Raw genomic sequence first — 25,838 nt, forward strand, 5'->3', positions numbered from 1 at the left:
ACAAAGAAAAAAAATAATATAATTGAACAAACCAGGCAGATGGAAAAAAACAAAAAGAGTTTCCCCCCCCAGATGGGATTTTAGCAACCTACAGCAAACCCAAGAGCTGCTGGGGGAGCTCTGCAGTGATGGGGGCTCCCCCTTGTGCTTGTTTTTGGGGAGGAGGAGCATGGGCTGTATCTATGAAGGTCCTACACGGGGGGCTCATTGCAGAGCACCATCTCCAGTTCCTTGCGGTAGAGTTTGCCCCCGTCGGAGAGGTTCATGATGCTCTTCCTGTAGTTGGTGAGCTGCTGGATGTTCATCTCCTGCAAAGTATGGGGGGCAGTGGGGGTGGACATCCCCCCTTTCTCCCTGGGGAGTACCCCCAGGCTGAGATTCCACTCCCCCCAGCTCCAGTGCAGCTTCCTATGAAGGTGCAGGATCAGCACCCAGACCAGTATCTCCTGGTCCCCATGGAGGATGGACATGGAAAGATGCTGCTGGGAGAGGGGAGAAGAAACTGGGGGGCTCTGGGGGTAGTACCTGAGCTCTGCTGCCCCCACTTACTTTCTTATTCTTCTCATACAGGTCTTTCAAAAGTGCATCCAGCTCATTCTCATCAATGAAGCCATTTCCATCCTGGATAGTGTAGGAGGGACATCAACAGCAGGAAGGACACAAGCCCCACAATTCCTCCTTGGACATGGTCATTCCCAGACCCTCACCCAGCACAGCCAGAGGTAAACCCAGTTCTCCCACCCCAAACCAGAACAGGGAATTGCCCATCCAAAACCATATGATTTGAGGTTATTTTTGGCCAAGTTATATTTATTTGGGGCAGTTTCCCATGAGCCAGCTCCCTACCTTGTCGTAGAAGGCAAAGATGGCATTGAACTCATCTGAGGACAACTTCATTCCCTTGGAAGTGATAAGGGACACCAGGGTATGAGAGAGGGATTGGAGGTATAAGCAATGGGAATGGGTTGTATTTATTATTATTAGCAGTAGTAGTAATATTATGTTACCTGAAACTTCAGAAGAAAGTTTTCTTGCACAGGCAAAAGTCTGAAAAACCATAAGGGCAGTGAAGAGCATTAAGAAGAGCCAGAAAAAGACACTTTCTTAAATCACAGTGATATTTTGCTCAGAAACATGAGTAAATTAAAGAGTAAAACAGTTTTCCCTGGAAGATGGAGCTGACCCTTCCTAAATACAAGCATTTCAGGTGTCTTTCCCTGCCCAGCTCTTCCTTCTCTCTGCCCGTGACCTTACCGGGACATCTCAGAGAGGCCCAGCTTCCCATCACCGTTCATGTCGAACATCCGCAGCTGTGGGGATACCAACAATACCCTGTCACCCATCAGCTCCTCCTCCCCTGCATGCCACCCACCTGGTGCTGAGACCCTGGGTGGGGACACAGTGCCCCAGGTCTCACTTACAATGGTCTGTGTGTACTCCTGCAGCTTGGGCTCGTCGTAGGGCCGGTTCGCCTTCTTCAGCAGGTCTGACAAGAAGCCCTGGGAGGAGAGGGTTTTGCTGGCTGTCCCCACCCCCAGCTGTCCCAGCAGGGATGCCCCACTGGCAGGGACCCAGCCAGCCCACCCTATGCCCACAGCCCACCTTGAGCTCGTTGGCTTCAATGTAGCCACTGCGATCCGTGTCATACCTGCGCCAAGCCTGTGGAGGGACTGCCATGAGCCTTTGTGGGGGCTCGTGTCCCCCACTCCCCCCTGACATGTGTGTGTCCCCATAAACCCCGCTGAGAGTGTTCTCCACCACCCTAAAGGCAATGGGGCCATCTCACAGCTCCCACTGGTGTCATCTACTCTCCCTTGGGGCTGGATGCTTTTGTTCAGCTCCATACCAAGAGTTCAAGCGATTTTATCCTCATGTCAGGATGCAAGACCAGGCTTTAATATTTAATAATATTTAATTACATCCCCCAATTAAACAATAGTGTCTGCTTACCCCCCCCTCCCCCATGTCATGGGGTGCTCTTCTTTCAGCCTTCCCCTCCACCCAGGGTTCAGTTTCCATGTACAAGCTCCTTCCTATCCAGGATGCTGCGCATTCACTTCCCCCCCAACTGTTTTATTCCCCTTCTGCAATTTCTTTCCCATCTGTGTGGGTTCACCCCATGCAAGGGCACAGGGAGGTTGTGGGATGGAAGAGCAGTGTTGACTTCGGCACATCCCGTGGGCTCTTAAGAGAAACCATGAGGGGAAGTTTACAAAAAAGCCCCAAATCCTTGCAGCTCACTTTGCCTGGAGGCTGGGATGAGGCACCCAGCTGCTCTGAGAAATATCCAAGGGGTGCTGAGAACTGGGAAAACCCACCACACTCCTGCTCTTCCCTAAATCAGCACTGCCTCCCAGTGCTGAGTTAATGCCAAGAGTTTTGGGGAGACATGGGGAGGTTTGGACAGTTCAAGCTCCCACTGTTTTCCCATGGTGGAGCTGGACTGAATTCCCTGGGGATCCCCCAGTGCAGCCTGTCCCACTCACCTCCATGAACTCTGAACTGGAGCCCACATGCTGGCGGAAACACAGCAGAAAATTCTCCTCCGTAGGCAGGATCTGGGCCAGCTGTGGGGAGTACAGACATGGTGGAAAGGTGGAGGGGAAGCACGAGCATGGGGGTGGAAAACAAACAACCCGGGGTTTTGTCAGGTCCAGCACCTCTCACCTCTGCCATCTCAATTTTGCCATCCGCATTTTTGTCGTATTTGTGCATGAACTCCTTCATCTTGTCACCCAAATTGTCCTTCTTTGAGTCCTGCCAGCAAGGAGAGAGGGGATGGGAGCCTTTTCCCCATTCCCTGTGCTGGTGTTCTCCCACTTTCCTCCCAGAGGAGCCCCTAGTCCCGCTCATCAGTGCCCAAAAGAGATGGGGCTGACATGAGCATGAATCTTAGGGCACAAGGGAACAGGGAAAGGAGGGAGCAAAGCCAGGAGATGCTCTTACCACACCCGCCCCCTTTCTTGCACTTTCCAGCTCCTGGAAGAAATTTTCCAGCTCTTTACCTTCAATGTAGCCATTTCCTGGGGGAGGAAAAAAATGCAGTAAGACTTCCACAGTGTCAGAGCACAGGAGGAGAGAGACAGATGTTCTCAGGGGACACAGCTTGTTCCCTCTGCACCAGGACATGGCTCCAAAGCAATTGTGGCAGCAAGAAAATGCCAGCCAATGTTGATGCTGAGCATTAGACATACTGGTGATGCCCAAATTATCCCAGGTGACACACGGCCCTGGACTTATCCCTTGCACTAATTTGTAGGGTACAGGGGATTTTGTTGGTCTTTGCTGCATTTTCTGTATCTGACACTTCAATCAGATGCCTAAATAAAGGCACCCTATCCCATGCAAGCATCTCCCAGTCAGGACTGTCTCCTCTCAGCCTCCTATGGGGGCCAAATTTGCCAAAGGGCAAATGGAGAGCAGAAGCAAGGCACCTGGCACAGCATACTCCCATCCTAGGTGCAGGATCAGCCCCAGCAAGGGGTGACCCCACTGCCAATCTCCAGCGTGGCCAGGAGCTCCAAAAGATCTCTGTCCTGCCTACCTCATACCTCTCACTGCCAGTATCTGTGCTGAGATGTGTTTCCTCTGGAATCCGGAGTATCCACAGCCCGGCCCTGCCTGTGGGATGCTCGATGGCTGGACGGCTCAGCCAGGGCTCAGCCACACACGACACCCCACAGTGCTGGCTCTTGGTGGCTTTGGGGGGGTGGCTGTGCCTGGAAGCAGCAGGGTCACATCACAGCCGGGAACAGCAGTGAAGACACTGGCTCCATGGTGCTGTCAGGCAAGGTGTCAACTCCCTGCCAGAAATCCTCCCTTCCAAGAATATCTCAGCACAGCAGAGAGATGTTGCTCTTTCCCCTGAAGTACTTGGCTGAGGGATAGCCAGGGCTCTTCCTTGTGAACCTTTCCCCCAGGAGTGTTCTGCATTTCAGCCTCCAGAGGCTTGGACCACAGCTCCCTGCTCTGTGCCACCTTCAGCATTATCACCTGCAGGCTCCCCAGCAGCATCTGCTCCCCACTGCAACACAGCAGCTGGGAATAACCTATCCACATCCCAGCTCGAAGCGCTGGGGAAGTCCCAGAGTACCTTCCTCTTTGGTGACCACATCCCAGTGGATAAGCAGCATCCTTCCCAGGAAGGGCTTGGGTGATATTGGGGTGCATGAGCCACTGAGGTACTTGGCTTCCCACCGCTCTTCCTGGGGCTTTGCTTTTGTGGGTGCAGGAGAGCCCCAAGCGGCTTTGAATTCAATTGGGGAAAAAAAAGAAAAATCAACAGGCGTTTTGAGCTGGGAAAAAAAAATAAAGCCGAGAAAAGCTGTGGGCAGTAGCTTGGCTTCCTCCAAGTAGCAGCTTGGACAGGTCTGATCCATGTCCGCAGAGCAGCAGGATGTGGAGTGTCATGGAAAATCCCCTCCGGAGAGCCACAGCCAGTCCATGCAGCTCCACCTCGGAGCCTCGGGGCAGCTGTGGCTGGTAAAGTGAGGACATTAAAAACATCCAGGGGGACATCTCTGGGGCATGACAAACCTTGAGGGGAAGTGGCTCAAGGCATGGAAGCCACATTGAAGGGGTTTAAATGCAGGGATGAGCTTGGGTGAAGTAGTTCTATGCACAGGGGAATGAACCCCAGGTTCCCCCATTGGCACAGGGAAGCAAGCAGGGCTGTTGGAGCTCCTGCCTGGTGCAGCCGAGCATCGTCCTTGTCAAGGCCACCTTCTTTCCTGATGCCTGAGTCCCTCCTCTCCTGGGCACCTGCCGTGCCGCAGCTCGACAGCCTTGCCCTGCCTGGGGGCCATGGGCCAAGCTGGATCCGTGCCTGCCACTGTGTTTTGGAGATGACAGAGCACATCCAAGGGCGCAGTGGGACACACTGCAGGGAGGCAGCTGGACACCCACATCACTCGCACTGAAGTGCCACCTTCCCAAACCCTTGGTGGCTGCTCCAGTGCCAGCTCCAGCAGTGACAGAAACTTGTGTCTGTGTCCCCGATGCTGTGAGACTGCAGGAGGGGTGATGACCCCAAAATGCAGCCAGGAGCAAGCTGAGCTCCAGTTCCAGCGCAGCTGGGGAAGCTACATGATACAGTTCCCAGGAGGTTTTTGGTCCCCAAACCTCTCTGCAGGAACAGGAGACATAGTGAAGGACAGGAGCCTTCCCCTGGGCTGCTGTTCCCAGTGGGCTGAGCCTTCTTTATGGCACCATAGCAGTGGAAGAAACCGTTTTCCCAAAAACAATGCTGGTTTTGCATTTCCCCCCCTTTTGGGGCTGACTGTGGTAGGAACAGGAATGTCTATCCCAAATGTGACTCCGTGGGAAGGTGACATCCCCATAGTGGACACGGTTTTTTGCCACAGCATCCCCGGGGGGAGGTTTGTGAGGCCGGGGAGCAGGCAGGCATAGACCAAGCACTCCGGACGTGGAGGGACCGTTCCTCAGCCTACTCCGGTCGTGGGACACCCGCTCTGTCACCCCTGGCAAGGGGCTGGCCCTGGGGCCAATCTGGTGGCCGCGCTGCCCCCCTCCCTTCAGGTACCAAGTGTGCGGCACTGCCGAGCGGGGAGATGGAGGGGACCGAGGGTAGACACTGGGCACCCCGGGAAAGGCAAGACGCGCAGAGCAGCGTCCAGAGCTGACACCAGCCCCGAGCGAGCCCCAGCTCTTAAGGCACCCGGGGGACGTGCCAAGGAGACCCGGGATATCCCGGGCTCAGCATCCCCATAGGCTGAGGGCTCCCAGTGGGGTGAAGTTCTGGAGGTCCCCGTCCTTTCTCGACGGGGAGGTCCTGGGGACCGATCGCTCTCCCCGACCCCGGAACTTCAACCGATGGGGCTGCGCCCCGGCGACTCTCCATCATCCCAGAGACTCTCCATCCTGGAGTCTCTGCATCCCGGGGGCTCTCCATCACCCTGGGGGCTCACCGCTATCCCCGTGCTGCGGCGTGGAGGCTCTGTCCTCTCCTCCGGGATGTCCAGAGACTCTTCACCACCCCCTTTCAGCCCCGCGCCCCCAGGGATGCTCTACCCGCTGCCCTCCCCGCCGGTGTTTTGAGGAGAGAAGTGTCCCGCGCGCCCCGGGACTGACCGTCCGCGTCGAAGTGCCGCCAGATGTCGAGGAACTGGGAGGCGGTGAGCTCGGCCAGGTGGAGGTGCGGGGCCTGCTGCGGGCCGGCCATCCCGCTCCCGATCCCGCTCCCGATCCCGCCGCTCCCGATCCCGCCGCCGCCCGCAGCCGCCTTTTATACCCGCCGCCGCCGCGCCGCCCGCCGCCGCCAGAGGGCGCCGCCCGCCGCCCGGGACACCGGCCGGGCACGGGGGGCAGCGGGTACCGGGACACCGGGATACCGGGACAGGGGGACACCGGGACAGCGGCACACCGGGATACTGGGACAGCAGGATATTGAGATATCAGGACACCAGAACATCGGGATACTAGAACACTGGGATACCAGGATACCGAGATACTGGAACACCAGGACATCGGCATACCCAGGACATTAGGACACCAGAATACCAGGACATCGGGATACCGGGACAGCAGGATACTGGGATACTGGGAGCAGCACTGGGCACCGGAGTTGGCAGCCCACGCCCTGACACTTGTCCCTGCCTTGTCACCTAACCCCGCTCTCACCTACTGCTGCCCCATGACATCTCCTCTGCCTTGTGTCACCTATCCCTGCCCTATGCTACTTACCCCTGTCCCACATCACCCACCCTGCTTAATGTCACCTACCCCTTTCCTGACACCTAGCCCTACTCTGGCACTCTGCCCTTCTGCCTCCTCCTGCCTGTCACTCCATTCCTTCCCCAAGTCCCTGCATCCCTTCCTCTGCCACTGAGCCCTACCCCAGTCACCGCATCCATGCCCTGTGTCACCACATCTGTGTCACATAGCAGCTTCTTAGCTCATGATTTGCTGGTCCTGGCAGAAGGAGCAGGGTAATGGTAGTCCCTATGTCACCACCACCAAGGGACCATGCAATGGCCACAGCAGAGCTGTCACTTACACCCGTGGCTGGAGTGAGGACACAAAACTTGGATGCTGCAGCCATCTTTTGGAGGAAAAACCAAGGAATCCTCAGATTAAGGCTCTGCCATCCTTGGTGGAGCAGGGCTACTTGGGGGACAGAAGGGATGCTCAGCCCAAAACACATTTCTCACCCTGGCTCCCCTTGCCGCTCACTAGCTCATTGCGGGATTTTCTTTTCCCAAGTTTTCCCAAATGGCAGGGAAGTTTCCAGGTCCAAACAAAACAGCCACACATGGGGTTTGTCACTGGCTCCAGCGCAGCCTGCCCAGGGGAAGTGTTGCCATGGCTACAGGGGAAAAAAAAAATCAGATCCAGCAAGAAGGCTGAGCCGATGGAAGTGCTTAATTAAAGATGAGAAGGCATCAGGGAAGTTCAGATGTGCGCAGAGCAGGGACGCAGCCGGCACCAGGCAGCTGCTGGAAATTATTCGGGGCACTGCCCATCCTGCTGGGTGCTGGTGCCTCTTATTTTTATCTTTTGGCCGGAAGAACGGGGGGGGGGGGGGGGAGGTGGTGGGAGGGGGGTGAGGTGCTCCCTCCGAATGACAGGGGCCTGGAGTGCAGTGGAGATGGAGCCACGCCTGGCTCTAATGCTATGGGAAGCTGAGGCAGGGCAGGACCTCAGGCACGGGAAGAGATGCTGTGCCAGCATCCCATGAGAAGAGCCATACTGGGACACCGAGCAGTATGATGGCCTTCTTTTCCTCTCTGCTGCACAGCACAGCCTTCAGGCACACATGGGACACTGAAGGGTGTCCTGTGTATTCCATTCACATTTTCTGTGGTTTGGCACAGAAATCAGCCTGAAAAAAATCTTTTTTTCCCCCTCATTATTGCAGCACAGTTTTCCCCAGCAGAGCCCATTGCTTTACTGTCCCACTCCCTTCAGAGCACATTTTTCCTGGGGGCTGAGAGGGGACATTCGCTACTTCTGCAGGGCTGAACTGTTCCCAGTTGTGCCCAGGCAGGGGAGTGAATGGGCACAGGGACCAGCAATGGTCCATCATTTGCTCCATGGGAGCAGAGCTCCAGGCCAGTGCAGGGATGGCTTTGGGTCACCAAAGCCCATCTCATTCATGCTGCTCCATGACATCCACCTCTCTGCTAAAAGGTGCCTGGGAGCAGTATCTGGGCTCCAAGTGTACTCCCTCCCTTCTCTGGGGAAATGCTTCCCCAGGCTGCCTCTCTGAAGCAGCTGGTGGTACAAAAGGGGCTCATTGCTGTAGGAAGGGATTTGCTAAGACTGAGAAAGACTTTTAGAGAGGGCTGTGAAGCTTCAGGAAAGCAAAGCAAGGGGTGGTTGAGCTGCTGTTTGAAGCCATCTCTCACATGGGTGTCCAGGCACTGGGGATGCCCCTTCTGTGGGAAAAAAGACCCAGATTGTTTCCTCCAGCCTTCACCCCTGTCCCACCACCTAGGCTGGATATCAGGAAAAGATTCTTCACCCAGACAGAGGGTGATTGGACACTGGAACAGGCTCCCCAGAGAAGCAGTCACAGCACCAGCCCTGACAGAGTTTAGGAAGCCTCTGGACAACACTCTTAGGGATGATGGGATCCATCACATCAACACATGATAGGATTCTTGCAATGTCCTGTGCAGTGCCAAGAGTTGGACTTGATGTTCCTTGTGGGTCCAGATCAGGACAGTCTATGATTCCATCTGAACATGCCATGAGATTTTGGAAAGAACAGATCATCATGCTGCTTACAGAGCCAGGACTTAATTCATCAACACACTGAGATCAGCCCACTGCCATGACCCACATCGCTCCCCCCTGCTCTAAACATTCAGCACAGCGGGGGGGAGTTTAGTTCTTTCCTACAAATGAAATCCTTGCAGTGAAGACCTAAAGCTTTTCGAAAAAAACCCAAACAACACACCACTATACCAGAATCCCCTTAATTCAACTGCAGGTTTTCAACAAAGAGAAACATCTAAGGGAATTTTAATAACTTGAAGTCAAGGCACACGCTTGCTGCTGAGCTGAGACAGCACTGGTTTTTAAAAGCTTTCTGATTTACTTTTAAATAGGAAAGAATGCAAAAGGCAAACAAACCTCACATTAAAAAATGTGGGAAACCGAGGCTTGCAATGAAACAGAATTAATCACACTATCAGATTTTTTGGGTCACAGGGTTGTTTCTCAGATAACAGCAGAGATCTCTATTTAACGCTCATTATATGGTCCAGCCAAAGGCTGTGGCAGAGGTTTCTCCTCTTGGCCTCATAATTTTATGTGAATATCACATGAAAACATCAGTGTAACACCTCTGTCTTCTCCAGGGGACTGGAAACAGCAGGACTCTGTGATCTGTAAAGTTTTCTCTGGACTCATGAGCAAGGAAAAAGAAAAGGCTGGCACAGAGGATGAAGCAGACTGGCTCACAAGTCCATGGCTGTGAGTGAGTAAAGGAGGAGCCGTGCCATCTCTGCCCTGCACTGACACAGGTGTTCCATGTGTCCCTTTGCCGCAGGTACAGCCCGTGCTGGTGGCATTCCCTAATCAGGCAACACCTGGGCTCACTGCCAACCACAGCACTGAGAAAGCCAGGATCATCATGTCATTTGAGGTTCTTTTACCACTTGCCAGGTATTTTAGCTTTTCGTGCATCTTTCAGCTTATCCCTATGATCACAATGCCCTGGACTTCAGAAGCAGGTATGTGGCACAGAGTACAGGAATGGAGAAAGCTGAGGTTGTCATTTCAGCCATGGATGTTGCCAGAAAGCACCAAAAGCACTAAACAAAAGGCAGAGCATCAAGGGAACTGTGTCCTGCCTCCAGCACAGATGGAGTCATAGACAACTTGCTGCTCTGGCATTACCACAGCCCACTGCACTTTCCAGATGCTCAGAAGTTAAGTCGAAGTGCTTTGGTTCTTGGTATTTTTTCCTTTAGTTTGCCAGCCTAGAAGGATCAGTAAGAAATACCTGTGCCAAGTACTGGTCGAATGTTGGTCCTGCTTCTCCTGAGCTTTGAGTTCTGGTCCTTCAGGGATGTGGTGCTGTGGGGTCTCTCTGGGTTATCCTCCAGCATGGAAGTTGGATGTATGGGGAGCAGTTAAGCATCTCCTTTCTTTCTAACCAGTGGCATTGGCACAGCAAACAAAAACAGAGTTTTCAGGATCACAGCAGGTTTTATTCCTTCACAGTTCCTTCTTCATGTCTTACCCATCTTGTATCACTGTATTTTGGACTTTTGAAATTCATCAGCAGTAAAAAACCCCAAATTGTAATAAAAGTATCTCCAAAGCCAGATGAGCTCATTGTGTTAATTTTTTGTATTTCCCCTCTCGCCTGCAATAAGATAGTTTCCAAAGTGCCCATTCCTCTTACCACTGACAGATACAAAAAATGGGATGTTCATGCAAAGTTTGGTCCATCCAAGCCAACTCTGCGCAGCTGAAAGAAGAGCCTCAAACTGTTTAAGGGCTCAGATGCAATTTAGACTTTTTTTTTTTTTTTTAACAGACATAATTTGCTGAAGACTTAGCTGTACGGTGATTTTCAGGTTCAATTTTAAGTTGCATTTCAGCTCCATTCAGACACAAGAGCACGGTATCTGCCCCCGGTGCTGCTGGAGAGAGGAACAGACCTGGCCTGCTGAAAGCAGGTGCTGCTGCCAAGCTCCTCATCATTTCAAACACTGCCTGAGAAGTAGCAGCACAACAGCAGGTTTTTTTGGATGCTTCCCTTCAGATCCCAGCCCAGCCTGACTCTGATTAATTAATGGAGTCTGCTGAAATCCCAGCCTTAGCTACTCTGGCTGCTGCTAGCTACAGCAAGCTGCACAGCTGCCTTCCATTCCCACTTGAGAGACTTTGTATTTACCAAGTATTAATTAGATGAATGTGAAGCACCATTTTCTAGGCAGGGGAAATTATCTGCTCTCTCCCTGCCCTGTAACAAGCTCATACTGGGACAAGTCTGAAAAGCAGCAGGTAGAAGTGGCTCTTTCTTGCTCTGCACATCTGCCACTTTTCATATTTCCCTGCTTGTGCTGCCCTCCTTGACAAGCACTTCACTCTTGCTTGATCTGGAAAGGAAACAGCATTGAGAAAGATGGAGCTGGAGCCTCTTTCCCTTTGCAAATTACCACCAGAGCTGGTCCCAGAGACTGTCCTGACAGTCAGACTCGCCAAATGGGAAGAGCTGCTGTATCCGAGGGCTCCTTCAAGTGCCAGGAGCTGCTGAACAAGTGACTCTGCAAGGAAAGCAGAATCTACAAGTCCTTCAGACCAGGCTGGGCAAATATTTCTCAGGGCTGACCACAGGTAACACTGCCCAGGAGGAGACAAGGGAGTCACCCTAAGATTTCCCCTACACCTGAAGTGCTACCATTTAATGGAAAACATTCACAGCACAACTGTTCCTCCTGGTGGCAACATCTGCGCCATGGATACTGCAGCTGACACCAGTAATTGCAGCATGAAAGGCTTCAAGCAAACACCCATCTGGAAAAAAATGGAAGAAATGTCATGGAAGGCTGAAGGCTGTGATGGAGGGCAAGTGTCAGTGGTAAACAACTGGTCAGCTAAATTTAGGAAGGCAGGTTGGGAGCTCTCCATGACTGGTTGGGTGTCTTCAGTTCAGACCACTGAGTCAACTAAAAACATTTAGCTATGACAGTGATGAGCTTTATAGAGAACTACAAGATAAATGAAACGAAAAAGGTTATCTAATAATTACTGCCACTGTTTCACATCCAGCTGCATCCACAGCTCAGCTTGACCTTTGAGGAACAATGAATAATGCACCATTGTGGTGAATGCTCCCCCTTTCTTGACAGACCGTCAGCACATTGCTAAGGGAGAACCTCTCCTGTTTGTCCTTTACTCACTGCTTGGTTCAAATTCTTTATGTAAGAGGACCAAGGAAGTCCCAGAAAAATATATACCTGTTTCAGAATATTTCCCCTGTAATTTCACATTGCTAAAATCCACAAACCATTGGTGCTCCAAAATCTGCTGCAGGGCTAGCAGCAAAGCTCATGTGAAACATAGGATCAAACTGATCTCTCTGTCTTTGGGCACCAACAGGAAACCAGACTGCAGTGCTGAAGCCACCGATCTCCAAGACATCCAGAAACTGATCAAGAACCAGGGAGACAGATTCTGGATTCTGTTTCCAGCTTGACAATGTTTACATGGTGCACAGGTAAGCCATGCCTTATACTGAACTGAATTTTTATGTCCTACTGAATTGGGCAATGAAACAGAATAGAGAAGTGTGAGGGGTGCTGGGGATGTGCTGCATTTTAGCAAACAGCTACTGAACTCTGCAGCTGGTCATGAGGAGCCAAGGATGAGGAAAGAAAGGGCTTTCTGGGAGACCTTCTGGGAGGGGATGGTCACACAACCCCATGGCAATGCAGTGGTTTTCCAAGCTGTAAAATCAATTGTGATTCACCTGCTCTGCACCATTGCTTGTTCCAGGCAGATCTCATCTTTAGCCTGGCCCATTTCATGTATCCAAAACTCTTTTTGTGAGCTTCTACTGGCTTCAGACCAGGCCCTACTAAAGCAGGCCTAGCAGGCACCAAGCCCGACAACCAACTCTTGACCTGGCTCATGTGCAGTGGGGAGCAGAAACTTGGGGCAGGAGGGTGCCCCAAGAGAGACAGCTGAAAGTCACAGTATCTGGGGCTCTGCTGACACTGGGGTTTGGAAATGTGCCAGAGTGTTGAAGTGCCAGTAAGCTGTTTTGGTCACTGGCTACTAATGAGGGGATCATTCTGGCAAAATTCAAAACAAACCTCTGCACCTGATCAAAGCACAAAGATCAAAAGGTCTATTTAAAATCAGGAGAGAAGGGGACAGTGCCACCAACAGCTCTCTCCTAACACTTGGAAGTGTTCATACACATTATGATATGAAGGATTAATGGCTGGAGGTCATGGAGAGTTTGTGCTTTCCCCCAGCTTCCCAAGGAGGTGAGTGACCAGTTTCTGCAGGGCTTCAGCCCGGACCACTGAGATGCGAAGCACTTCCTCGTGGTTGGCTTTCTCTTGGCTGTTGTAGCTCATCACCACTTTGTTGGTGATGAGGGAGATCCCAAGGACTCGGAGGCCACAATGCCTGGCTACAATTACCTCTGGGACAGTGCTCATGCCTACAGTAGGAGAGGAAAGGACCAGAATGAGTCAGGATTTACACCAAAAAAGATCTCTCTAAGGCTGCAAACCACAATCCTAACTCCAAGCACACGCCCTTGTCTCATTCATTTTCCCCAGGTCTGTGTCTGAACTCTGTAATAGTTAAACTCTGTGATATCTACAAGGCTCAAATAGCTGCAGCACTACAGTTACAACTCTTGTCAGCACAATAAACCTCCTGCATTTGATCCTTGTGCCACAGCTCCTTCCTCAAGATGTGTCAAACTGCTTGCAGAGTTGCTAAGGGAGTACTGATGTGTTTGTCATTTGGCTCTTCCTTGGCTAAAAAAGCAATCACAAATAAAAATGGTTTGAGGGAAGCTGAGCTCCTTTCCTCACATACAATGAATCTGCAGGTATTAATGAACAGAATTCCATGAGCCAGGGGTCACGGAAGGAATTAGAGCTGGAGGAATCATATGAATCATGGCACTTAGTTTTCAGGTACACAGTTGGGAAGGTATCCATGATTACCGTTCCTAAACAAGACTCATAAGGAGGGCTGGTTTGTAGAGAAAAAGCACAGTGAAAATCTTTATGATGTCAGAATTAGAAGAAAAATACTAGAAAAATACTTCCTTTTTACTGTGCCCCACTCAGTCCTCCTGAAGTGGAGTCATGTGAGCATGAGACTTTGTGTTTGGGAAATAAACATAAAGTTGTGCTGGGATCCTGTCCTGTGCAGCTGTAAGCACAGGGACTTTCTGTAAATCCTCCCAGGAGCTGCACTAAGCCACTGCAGAACGAAGCAGAAATACACAGAGCTCATTTCTCCAGCCCCAGGAGACTTAGACAGAGAAAGACTGAAGTAAGTCAGCCTTGAGCAGAATTAACTGTTCAATCCATGTGCCCAAAGAACCCTGGCAGCCCAGCCTGGCAGCTCACCCACAGCATCAGCTCCCAGTGCCTGCAGCAGGCGGCACTCGGCGATGGTCTCGTAGCAGGGCCCAGCCAGCAGGCAGTACACTCCTTCCCTGCTGAAGCTCAGGAACCCCAGCTCCTGTGCACTCTCCATTGCCAGGCCCAGCAGATCTTGCTCATAAGCATCTGACATGCAGGGAAACCTCACTCCAAACCTGAAAGGCAGTAAAGGACACAGCCGTGTGACAATGCTACTGCTCTTTCCGTCAGAGGCCAGGGATGGTCATTCTTTGGAGGAAAGGGAAGCGTTAAGGGCAGACCTCCCATGGATGCATCTCATTTGACTCTTATCATCAGGTAATTCTGCCATCAATCATGGAATAGTTTAGGTTGGAAGGGACCTTCAAAGGCCATCTCATCAAAACCCATGTAGTGAACAGGGATATCTTCAGCTAGATCAGGCTGCTCAGAGTCCTGTCCCACCTTACCTTGAACATTTCCAGGAACGGGGCACCTACCTGGGCAGGACATTCCTGCTAGATCTAGTCACCCAAGGCTGTCAGCAGAGGTTATAGCTGTTGGAAGGTCTGGTACTACTTCCCTACTGCAGGAACCCTTCTGGAATGGTCTTTCAAGGCTTCCTGTCTCTAGGGAGCACTGATGGCCTGTTTCTCTCCCCAGTGACTGCTCATGATGACTTTTAAACATTCCCCACCAGACATTTGCTGCTCTTTGGACTCCCTGAGGCACAAGAGTCCCACAGGCTGTCTCTGGGTGGGGATTTGAGCCTGGCCTGATGGAACATCAGTCCCTACATTAAGGCCCATAACAGCAGGAAGCTGCTTTACATCTTGGAGCTCCAGGGCCATATTTCATGTAGCGTTCATCTTCTGCCTCAAAACTGGGTCTCTTGCTTTAGGTCTCAAAATAGCAGCTCAGTACTACTCCTGATGGGGTGAATCCTGCTCTTGACTCAAGGGGAGCAGAAGTAGATAGCAAAAACTGTTACGCTGCCACTGAGGAAACCTGGAAAATAAACTCCCAGCCATGTTCACCGACACAGTTCAGTAGGAGTGGACCAGGTCCCTCATTTATGCTATTAAAGCTTCTGCTTGTTTACATGTTCTCCCAGCTGAATGCTTAGGGCAGTAGGGGGCTTATTTTGTTTTTAAAAACACTAAATATTGTATAAATAAAAACAAAATTTCCCTTCTGGTCTAAGGTAATAAGTATTCATCACCATGAAAACTGCTTCCCTTTTCTGAAGAATGGCCAGCAATGCAGAAGACCAATATCCAATTTATTAAAAAAAATATTATTTCCACATCACTTCATTGCCTCTAGTTTTGCTCTCTTGTGCTTAGATAAATCCTTCCTGGTAGCTCAGCTGGACAGGATTTTAGGAGTTTGCTCAGCTAAATCTCTGCAATACTTTGAAACCTGATTCATAAAAACCCTTTGCCCATTTTGATGCCTTGGTCAGCAGTACAAAAGTCACCTCCCAGAGCACTGCAGTCTTCACCAAGAAGCTGCTTTTGGGAGGCAGTGAGGCAGCTATCCTGCCTTTGAACATTGTCCAGATGCAGTTGTTTGATTGGAGTTTCTCCTCCTGCTCCAGAGCAATTATGCAAGTCCAGAGAGCTTTAAACACTCCATGTGGCTTCTCTACTTTTGATCACTTTCCTCCAACCCATCTTTGCTCTGCCTTTCACTTACTGCCTGGCCTCTGTCGTACCCATTCCATCACACCAGAAATGGCTGTTGATAAACCCAGGCTAGAGACAGCACAGTTCACTGATTGCTCAATAAGAGGAACCAACAGAGAGAGGGGCTGATAAGAAGAGGAACAGTGGGTGTCTTTAGCAGATGGTACAGCTGGTCATGTCAGGAGAAGGATCAGAAGCCTACTCGTACAAAACAAAACCTTCTGGGGGTTTGTGTGTAAACTCCTTGTAGGCTAGTAAAAGTAAGCAACAGCCAAGGGATGACAGGGCAGGTGGCACAGCACACACAAGTATTGCTGTAACTCTTCCCTTGTGGATACCTGGAGCCAAACTCTACCTCTGAGTAAATATTTGTCAATAGGCACCACTGGCAGTCCCAGCCCATGGCTGCAGGAAGAAAGGATTAATTGGTAACATGGAGCTGATGCCTTCTTACCGCTCATCATTTGGTCCACGCAGGGGATTCTGCCCTCCCAAGCCAAGCAAGCTGATGTGATCCCTTATGAACATGATGTCCCCCACCTGGAAGTGGGGATTAAGTCCTCCAGCAGCATTTGTGACAATCAAGATCTCCACCCCCAGGAGAAAAAATACCCTGATGGGAAAGGTGACCTGCAAAACCAAAAGCATATGTGCAATGAGTATCACAGACAGCAGAGAGCTACTGCTACTACATCTGTAATATCATGATTTGTGGATGCAAAGAGTCTACATATGGAGACAAAACAACTTTCTTCAATTTAAAATGTTCCTCTGATTTAAATAGAATGTTAAAGCTTTTTTAAAAATTTAAACATAATCTTGGAATGAAACAAAATCTTGCATTAAAATACAAGACCACATTTTCTACAGTTTTATTAAGGTCAAATAAAGGTGGTATAGAAAGAACATGCAGATAGTTTTTGCTCACTGCCAAGGTCTTACAGAGATCAAACCACTGTGGTGATTGAAGCAACTACTTATGCACATGGACTTGGAGAGTAATCCAAAGTTAAGTAACAATTGGGAGCTGGAGAAAAAAAAAATTAAGAAGTTTGATTTCGAGGAGTCACAAAGGAATTTGGATGATACCTGCTATCAATCAAATGCTACTGCAAGCAAAAAATTTCCTAATAATGGATACCACTTCCTCAAGAAACGAGTTAATTTTAATAGACAAACATGTCTTGATAAAGCTAGTTTTGTATTGGGTGATTTTAAAATAGTTTTTTTCTATAAGAAGTTGGGTGGTGCCAATAATTACAGTTTATATCGAAATGCAAACAACCTCAATGCAAAAAGGAAAATCTCAGAGCTATCCAAATAAATAAAGAGCCAAAAAATAAATATTGTTGTTTTTTAGAAGAAAAGGTAGGTAATATAAATTACAGGTAACACAAATCTCCACACAGTCCGGTATATTAACTGGGAGGTTATAGCAGCTTCCAGTAGCTTGGGAGCTTTTTCTAGGGAAAAAAACCAAAACCTGTAAGCTATACAAATGCAATAGAAGACTAAAATAGGTTATTCGTATTGAAGTTTCCTGGTTGCTGATTTAAATCATGATTAAACAGACTAAGTTAAAGCATGTAAATTAATCTGCCTTATATGATAAACTATTTCCCCCTGCGAGAGCAGCAGGGTCAACCAATTTGTGTGGCTGTGCAGCATCACCTTCACCAGCAGAAGCCAACCACTTTTTGGTTTGAACTCCCAATTTCATTTTCTGGAGATAAATCTGAAATCTAAGAAAGACTCATTTCAAGAGCAATATAAGTTCATTGCAGAGCTAACATCCTGCAGCTAGATAGCAAGGCAAGTAGTCACTTCTGCAGCTTTTACAACACATGAATATATTCCTTAAGGAGAACTCACCGTGCTGAAAGAGTAGCCTTCATAAGAGTGGAAACGTCCCTGCATGCACACGCAGGGCTGTCCATTCAGCTCTCCAAACACCAATCTGCCAACATGCCCTGCCACTGGAAATTAACAGTGTCATTTTAGTCACAGGTCTCAAGGACTTTGGGTTTAGAGGGATCTGTTAGTTGATGGTTTTGCTTTACTGCAGGGCCAAGCACTGCAAAAGCAGGAGCTGGAAATCAAATAAACAAATATATATTTCTATGCTATGATATTTATGTGTTTTTTTTTTTTTTACAGTGAACACACATTTCACCAGTGTGGAACTGGTTTGCAGACTTGAGTGATACCTTTGTGAGGCTCTGCTGCAGGTTGCTGGCGGGTGGAGTGCTGATGCCCTGAGTTGTGCTCACCTGTGCTCTGTGGGAAGTGAGGGATGTGCTCATACAGGAAGACTGTCTTGTTTTCCAACACATCAGCCAGACCTCCCAGCCCAGACCCACATATGATGGCAATCCTGGGCTGCTGGGCAGCACGGGCACGCAACCAATCTGCTGTTTCCTTATACACCTCGTAGGTATTTCTGCAGGAGGAGAACAGGTCAGTGAGGCTATCAGCCCATTCAAAGAACAAGCTTCAAAGGATAAAAGTCCTGAAAAGATGCATAGAAAAAGCAATTTCATTAAGGCCATAATAATAGAAGCTTCACTGCTATTATTGAAGATGCATCACTTTTAATCTCATGTATTTTACCCCTGACTACAGGGAAATCATTTGAATCCCCTTGGCTAGTTTCATTCTGTAGATGAATAATGGCTAATGATACTTAGATCACAGAACTGTCACAAGGCATAACCACTCCTGCTTTTGATGGGCTCTGGTCTTTCCTGAGTTACTGAAGTAAGGCAAAAGCACAGTTAGACTGAGAAATTCCAACCTATATTACTGTGCATGGGGATGTCCAGCCTGTGATGGGGAAATCTAAGTGCATGGAGCCCTGAAGACACCTGATCAATACAGGTTGCTCAGCTGCAATTGCTGTTGTTCCACAGGCTGTTCCAGCACAGCTGGAATGCTGTGCTGATGAAGGAGTAGACACTGTCATCTGCATTAGGTAAAGATTCAGGTAAACCTCTGAGACATAGGCCAAGCATCATCTACAGAGATGGAGAAGCCAGTCTCTCTAAGTGTTGAGTGCCATCAGCTCCCATGACTTCCATCTAGGCTGGTACCACATGTCAGACACCCACCTTCTCCACACCTCGTGCCTCCAGTACAGAAGGATAAATATGGAGATCTTACTCGGCCTCTTCTCTCCCACAGAGTGGGCATGGGATCACACCTGCAGTCCAGACATAGTCAAGACACCCAACAACATCAGTCTCCATCAAAACAAGTGAAAATCAGGAATTTGGGTTCCAGAGCTTAGTCTGATTCAAGAGGGGGACTCAGCAAATACCTTGGTTATAAAAAGTCTTACCCAGCAGGAAACCCCATTGCCTGAAGGTGGGATAGAAGTTGGCATTACAGTGCCTGTTGTATAGCTGTCTCATGGGAAGGGAGAAGAGTTCAACTTTTAACCTCTGAGCCCAGTATTCAGATGTGTTAATCACAGTTTTGAAACACAATCAATAGCAAAATAATCCTATAATCCTGTTTCCAATAGGACAATGCAGATACTTTCTGGAAGTCAATATCAAGGTTGATTGGAAACTATCCTCAAAAACAGGGGTACTAATAGCAGTTCTTGGAAGCAACTCAATCATTACCATCGATGAGTAGAATTAATGATTGTACATGGTAGAGGACTGGGTCCTGGAGTAAACCAACACAGGCAAGGGCAGCAGTTCTCTATATGAAAAGTTGATCTGATTATGGAGAGGTGAGAAAATCAGATACTGTGAGGCTGCAGATGATGTAAAATTGACTGGAGGCGGTGATAAGTAGTCATTGTCCAGGAATTCTTCTTTTGGTTATTTTTCATCAAGCCTCTTGTTTCAAGAGGTGTAAACCTTAGTAATGCTGTGATGCTGCTCTCAGCAGTCTTAGAGGACAGACAGAAAAGCTTTCAAAGTGGTACTCCTCACTCCAGGAGGTCTCAACTGGTTGCTCCAACTAGAGTACCAGATATTGAAACAAAGGTTCTCACTTCTATGCTTTTTCCTTCTTTATACTGACAGGGTCAGTAGTTATTGCACAGGTGTCTTCTGTAAGCATATAATCTCTTAGCTGTCTAGTTACTACTGTAAATCCTATCCAGCATATGAGTCATCTAACTTACAGTCCTAGTTACAAACTGTGATGTAAAAAATACCCAAAAATGTCATAAACCTGCAATCCAATGGGAAGAAATAACTTCCATACACACAGATTAAAATGAAGAGTCATACTTAGCTGAAGTACTTTCCAAAGGAAATGTTTGGAAATGAAAAAGTTTATTTACCACCACATACTGAATTTTCTAAGTGTATCATGAGCTCCTGAAATAAGCAGGAGCTGTGAAAGTGACATTAACAAAGACTACACTTGACTACGTTATCACTTGCTCACAGACAAAAGCTTTAAAAGTGCTTTACATATATTAATGAACAATTCCCCCCAATTCCTCTGTTGAATAGCTGTAATCCTTGTTTAGAAATTCAAGGGAACCAAGACAATTTATGTATAATACCCAAGCTTTTGACATACCTGTGGCAGGCATGAGAAAACAACAAAATCACCAGGATCTGTTCTTCCTCATGACCATAATACTGCTTGTTTCAGTATGTTTTTTTTAAAAAGTGCATAAACCATTGCAAAATAATATTAAATCATGGATATTATTCCTATATCCTCAGAAATTTTAGGAATGTGGGATGGAACCCATTCAATGTCTGCTGAAGACATCAGGACTGACTGAGCTATGCCAAGTTACAGTGAATTTTTTCCTTTTTACCAAAGAAGTAAATCCCCAGTGCTGCATATGTTTCCTTGCCTGAAAGGAGCTCCAGCAAGTGCACAGGGGCCTGGCAGAGCCCATCCCATCCCAAAGGCTTTGGTCACATCAGAGCTGTCCCCAGTGCTGACAGCACAACGATGCCAAAATTAAACTGCTTGCAGTATTTAGCTTTCAGAAACCTTCCGGATGACATCAAAGGGACTGGCAAGCATTGATAATTTCTGAAAGCAAGGGAGATACCTGCTCAGCAGGAGCAAAGGGGGAGTTTGACCTGTGGGTCACCAAACAGAGTGTTCAGCCTGGAACTGCATGAGCACAAGGCCCGTGCAAGCTTTTTGACAACTTGAATTAATACATGTATAACAAAGGCCCCTGTAGCTGCTCTAACAATGCACACCTAATAATAGTGCTCGGTAGCATCGCTTTGGATTAAATCACAGGATCAGCTGAAAACACAATCCCCTTTATTCTGATTGCTGTCATCCACTGGAGGAACGCATCTGTTGCAAAACACAGGACTGTCACCGGTGACAGATCTTTTATGGCATGAAAAAAACCCCACCCTTATTGTGCTTCTAAGTTGGCTGAAAGCAAATCCATGTAAAAAAGCAGACATATCCCAATAAACAGCTAAAGCATTATGTTTGGGGGCACACAGCCATATGTATTCACAGTTTGTGCCTCTCCACAGGATATATTTGCCTCTTCTGGCCCATAACCTCTCCCAAGGTCACCTATTTGCTGCCATATTTCATAATACCAGCACCTGCACAGGCAGATGGCCAGATTTCTCTCCAATAATAAGATGTTTACTTCTGAGCAGCCTTTGTCTGACATTTATTGAGTGCCCAATAGAAAGAAAACAAGGTGAGAAAAAAACAATGTAATTTTGTTAGCCCCATCCAGCTTGGATGTCTGTGCATCCCATATTTCACAGCACCTTACCTGTCTTCCTCAGCATAGGCCATCCTCCTCCTCTCTGGTTAACCAAAAGAAGGGGATGGTTGCTGGAAATGGAGTTGCAGGGTTTTATTTGACCAAGGAGCAGAGGCCTATTGAACCTGCAGAAGCTGCTGCTGTCCCCAGCAGTGAGTCAGGGAGGTGTGTCCCAGCTTCTCTCTGCAGTCCCCCGAGCATCTCTAATCCCGGAGTAGGAGGGGCATGGTCAGGATATCTGCTTTTCTGGCCTCACCCCACATGACACACATGGTCTAGAGCTCTGCAGAAAGCTTACACGCATGCACACACTGTAATGCAGATTAAGCCTAGAAATTTCACACGCATGCACACAACTTTTCAGTGGCTGACAAGGGATCTGCCTGGATTTGCACCTCTTGTGTCACCTGGGAACCAGCTGGAGTCACCTGCTCCTGTGCAATTCAAATCCCTGAGAGTGTGCAGACTCTGCGAGATGACCTGTCCCACCTGCCACTGACACCAGACCTTTCCATATCTCATATCATTACCTTCCCGTTCTTTCATGGCAACCAGGGGTGATGACCCATTAGCTCCCCTCAGGGTTTTTTTTTTTTTATATTTAATTGCCTCACCCTTCCCAAAAGGAAATACTTTTCTGAGACATGCTAAACCTCTGTTCAGCAGAGTATGGGAGACACAGGAAAGAAGACAGTCACCCCAATATGTGTTCCTTTAATTTTACCTTTGCTGTGTATGAAAACAAATATAAAAACAACCTTGTCATATGGGTCTGTTTGTGCATCAGTGTTTGATCCCAACAACTGATGTGGACCACATTTTACAGAGCCAGAGATGTTTCCAAGACAATTGAATGCCAAAATAATTCAAGAAAAGCAGTGATGAGTAGAGACCTTACACGCCCCAGCTGAAAGGCCACATCTACAATATGCATTTACAGCTTAATAGATCCGAAAAGGACACATGGGGGTAGAATTTATAAATATCCCAAGCAGGGACAAAGTCTCAATTAGACAAATCAGCCAGCCATTAACAAAAATATAGAAAATTGGGCAGCACCCATTTCAGGTCTTGGATTTCTTATTTCTTACATTCTTCTTTCCTTTTTGATCTTGAAGACCTTGCATCAAACAGACCAATGTTGCCCCAGAAAAATGTCTCTGAGAACTTCAAAGTCAAACAAGGTAATAAATGCACCAAGAAAAAATCAGGGCATTTTTAGAGAGAGATATACTTCATGCTGGAAAGCAGAAACCCAGTCATGCCAGCACAGGCTGGGAGTAACAACCAGCAGAATTTAAAAATCCAATTCTGTTTTATTTGTTGAATTTGGGCACTGAAGAAATTGAAAATGGATCTGAAGAGAAACCATAATGAGGGCCTTTCGCCTCAAGTTCTTGACCTTCTCCCTTTCTCCCTGAAGTTCACACTTCCATTTCTTTCTTACTTTCTGTTAGAAAGCTTAAAATGCCTCTTCTACAGACACAAGAAGGTGGGGTGCTTTCACTTCAGGACCCAGCAGTACATTGCTGCACTGGCACCATGGTGCATTTTGCTCTTGGTTTGCTGGAGGCTGTGGGAATATCAACATTAAGGATCTATAAATCATTTTCCCTTCTATGCCCTCTTTCCAACTCTGTTTTTACCATATTTCTCCTAATTTTTTAGATATTTTTCTTTTTTGTCGCTCTCATTCTTGTACTTCTGAATCTTGGTCATATCTGCCGCTGCTGATCTAGGCATGTCCTCCTTTTTTCAGCATTGTTATTCTGCACAAAACACAGCAGACTGAGAACAGAGATGGTTTTAGGTAGATTTAACTGCATCAAACCCTGTGCCCAAAGAGGGCCCACACTGCCTGGCTGTGAGCCGGTGTGCCCAAGGACTCTGCAAGTCACCATTCACCCCAAGCAACATTCATCCAAACCCAGGGTCTTAGAGCCACTTCCCAGCTCACTTAAGTCTTTCTGCCCTCTGGAACTCCAGGCTCCTCTTGCCACTACTCAGGACTTCTTTGAAACCCATAATTTGCTGCCATTAAATTAAATTTCAGAACAATGCTAGGCCCTTAATGTTGGTTTTCCATATAGCTTGTTGGTATCAGCAGAGTTCTGATGCCCCCCAGATATGTTCCCTTCTTCAGCCTTAATCTGATTATGTTCATTAATCTGATTCTTTTTTGCAAAGCAGACAAGAGAGATCAGACAGCCTGAGAGCTCTTCCCAATTTGCTCTCATCTAAGACAATCTCCTTCCTAGTTTAGATTTACATGGAAAACAGGATTATCAAAAAAGAGGCCATTTTCTCTATCTTTCTGCAGTGTCTGTTATTTAACAGCAACAGAAATTATTTGAGTTTTAACCTGTAATGCTGCATTGGCTGGACAAGTATGAGATAAACGTTCACCCTACTAGGACAAAATTAATTTGAGCACTGAGGGCATTCATGCCAATTAGACTGCAGGGAATATTCCAAATCAGATTTATCTAGAAAAATAAGGTATTGAATAGATTGCATAATGGTGAAAAAAAAATATTGAGAGTCTTCTGTCCTGAAGGAATCTCAGTTGTCTCTGTCTGTATGTGTCTGCAGCAATTTGTATCTATAATCCTGATTTTACTGCCTTGGCTGTCATTCAAACCCTGCTTCTGTAGTGAGAACTTCAACTGCTACAGGATGCAGATACAATCACCTGAAATAATTTTCTAACAATGCTGTACATTCCTACAGCAATTTCCATCTGAAGAAGCGTCATGAAGTATTTTGCAAGCATTTCATCAAAACATTTAATTAATGCTTTAGGGTAAGTCTCCACTTCCCTGTGTGCTGACATTATCACAGTATTAAATTACCTTGCAGTCTTCTCACACGTACTGCACATCACTCTTATGGGAAGGGGAACTGAGCTGCAGAAATATTCACAGGGTGTCACAGTGGGGACAGCCTAGCCCAGAAGAAAGCACCCCCTCCCCCCCCCAAGCACTCCAGGCATTACCATGCCCTTACAGGTGCAATACTCACCTGGGGGGCATTTCTCCCAATTCTCTCATACTTAAAAATGCCAGGATTGTACCTCAGTGTTTTGGAGGAAGGTGAAATGGCTAAAGCTTGGGAAGATTTTGCTTTTCTGCTGACTACCAAAAGCACATGTTCCAGGTTTGATTAAAAAATTACTGCCAAGAATTAATCAGGAATTGTGCAGCAATTTGGAAAGGCTTTGTTCAGGAAACTCATTGTTGTCTGTACACTGGCTAGCAAGACAGCCACTGGAGTGTTACTAGCCACAAGAAAGGTAAATAAAATCAAATTATATACCAGAAAAGTTACTCCCCAACAGATCATTTTAATAACAATCTCTAGCAAGATCTGCCTGGAGTGGTATGTGTGCTGCTCGTTGTACCTCGACAGGAAAGAGACCTCTGACCACAGTGAATGCAGCAAAGGGTTGGCCAGGGGAACAGAAAACCAGACGTTCAAAGAGCCTGTCATGGTTAGCTGAGCAAAATGAGAGCAAAGCAATGCTTCTATGACAGCCTGAAAACGTTGCCATGGAGGCAGGAGAGATACAGAAACTTAAGACAGGCAAGGAAACTGAGGAGATGTGTGTTCAGTTAGGCCAGATGTCAGAAAAAAGCTTCCAGCTGCCCAAAATGTGCAGTCCTAAATAGCCCTCCTGTGAGGGCAGTGGGAAAAGGCTTTTAGGACAGAGATCAGTTAATGTAAAGGGTTTATGATGTTTACTGGCAGAGAAGCAGCCACAGCACTCAGAAATTGTGACTGCTCTGTAAAACCTCAGCATCTTTGTAAGACTCAGGCGAAAAGAGGAAGCAAATTGACGAAACCTGTGAATAAATGATACCACAGAAATCAGTAAAAGAGCAGAGATGTCCTAACACCAGCCAACACTTCCATCTTCCAGCTCTAGGAGATGGATCAAACAGCGAAGGGTAAGACTGGGATTGTAGCTATGGGAGTTTGTGAAAGCAAAAGCACCTGTGGCAAGGAACTCAAAGAGAAAGAGTATAAAAAGGATTATTTTGGGATTTGAGGGAAAGGAGTTGTACCTTCTGATAGGATACAAACAGCACAACCAGGGATCAGCAGTATGTCAGGCTTGGGATGAACAGATGGGCTTTTCAATGTGGAAGTGCTTTGAAGCACACAAAAAATCAGAGAGTTCAGGGAAAAGTGTGGTGGAGGGCTGAAACAGTCCTTCAGTGAGGATATGTGGAAAAGAAACCACAGATCCTGGTGGACCAGATACTAAAAAAGGCAGATACCTATCTGGCCTACAATAAAAACAAATAACTTGAACTAAAAATTATAAGGAATAAGGAAGAAATGCTT

General features: G+C 47.7%; 2 protein-coding genes across 3 annotated transcripts; both read right to left on the reverse strand.

Moving 5' to 3' along the window:
• Positions 1-191: 191 nt before the first annotated feature.
• Positions 192-6,181, reverse strand: CALB2 (calbindin 2). Of its 2 annotated transcripts, XM_062500131.1 has the most exons (11): positions 6,091-6,181; positions 2,947-3,023; positions 2,668-2,757; positions 2,487-2,567; positions 1,603-1,659; positions 1,422-1,499; positions 1,255-1,310; positions 1,008-1,047; positions 847-900; positions 550-621; positions 192-308 (listed from the first exon to the last, which is right to left on the reverse strand). In XM_062500131.1, the coding sequence occupies exons 1-11, from the start codon at positions 6,179-6,181 to the stop codon at positions 192-194; spliced, it is 813 nt and encodes a 270-aa protein (XP_062356115.1). The 2 variants fall into 2 exon arrangements, with proteins under 2 accessions (XP_062356115.1, XP_062356116.1); XM_062500132.1 differs by lacking the exons at positions 192-308; positions 847-900; positions 1,008-1,047 and having other exon boundaries at positions 576-621.
• Positions 6,182-12,932: 6,751 nt separating this feature from the next.
• LOC134048534 (purine nucleoside phosphorylase-like) lies at positions 12,933-21,523 on the reverse strand. Its single transcript, XM_062500359.1, has 6 exons — positions 21,501-21,523; positions 18,031-18,200; positions 17,633-17,736; positions 16,215-16,390; positions 14,079-14,269; positions 12,933-13,150 (listed from the first exon to the last, which is right to left on the reverse strand). Exons 1-6 carry the CDS (start codon positions 21,521-21,523, stop codon positions 12,933-12,935), a joined length of 882 nt encoding a protein of 293 aa, XP_062356343.1.
• Positions 21,524-25,838: the final 4,315 nt, after the last annotated feature.

Source organism: Cinclus cinclus, chromosome 11 (genome assembly GCF_963662255.1).
Source record: "Cinclus cinclus chromosome 11, bCinCin1.1, whole genome shotgun sequence".
Classification (NCBI taxonomy): Eukaryota; Metazoa; Chordata; class Aves; order Passeriformes; family Cinclidae; genus Cinclus; species Cinclus cinclus.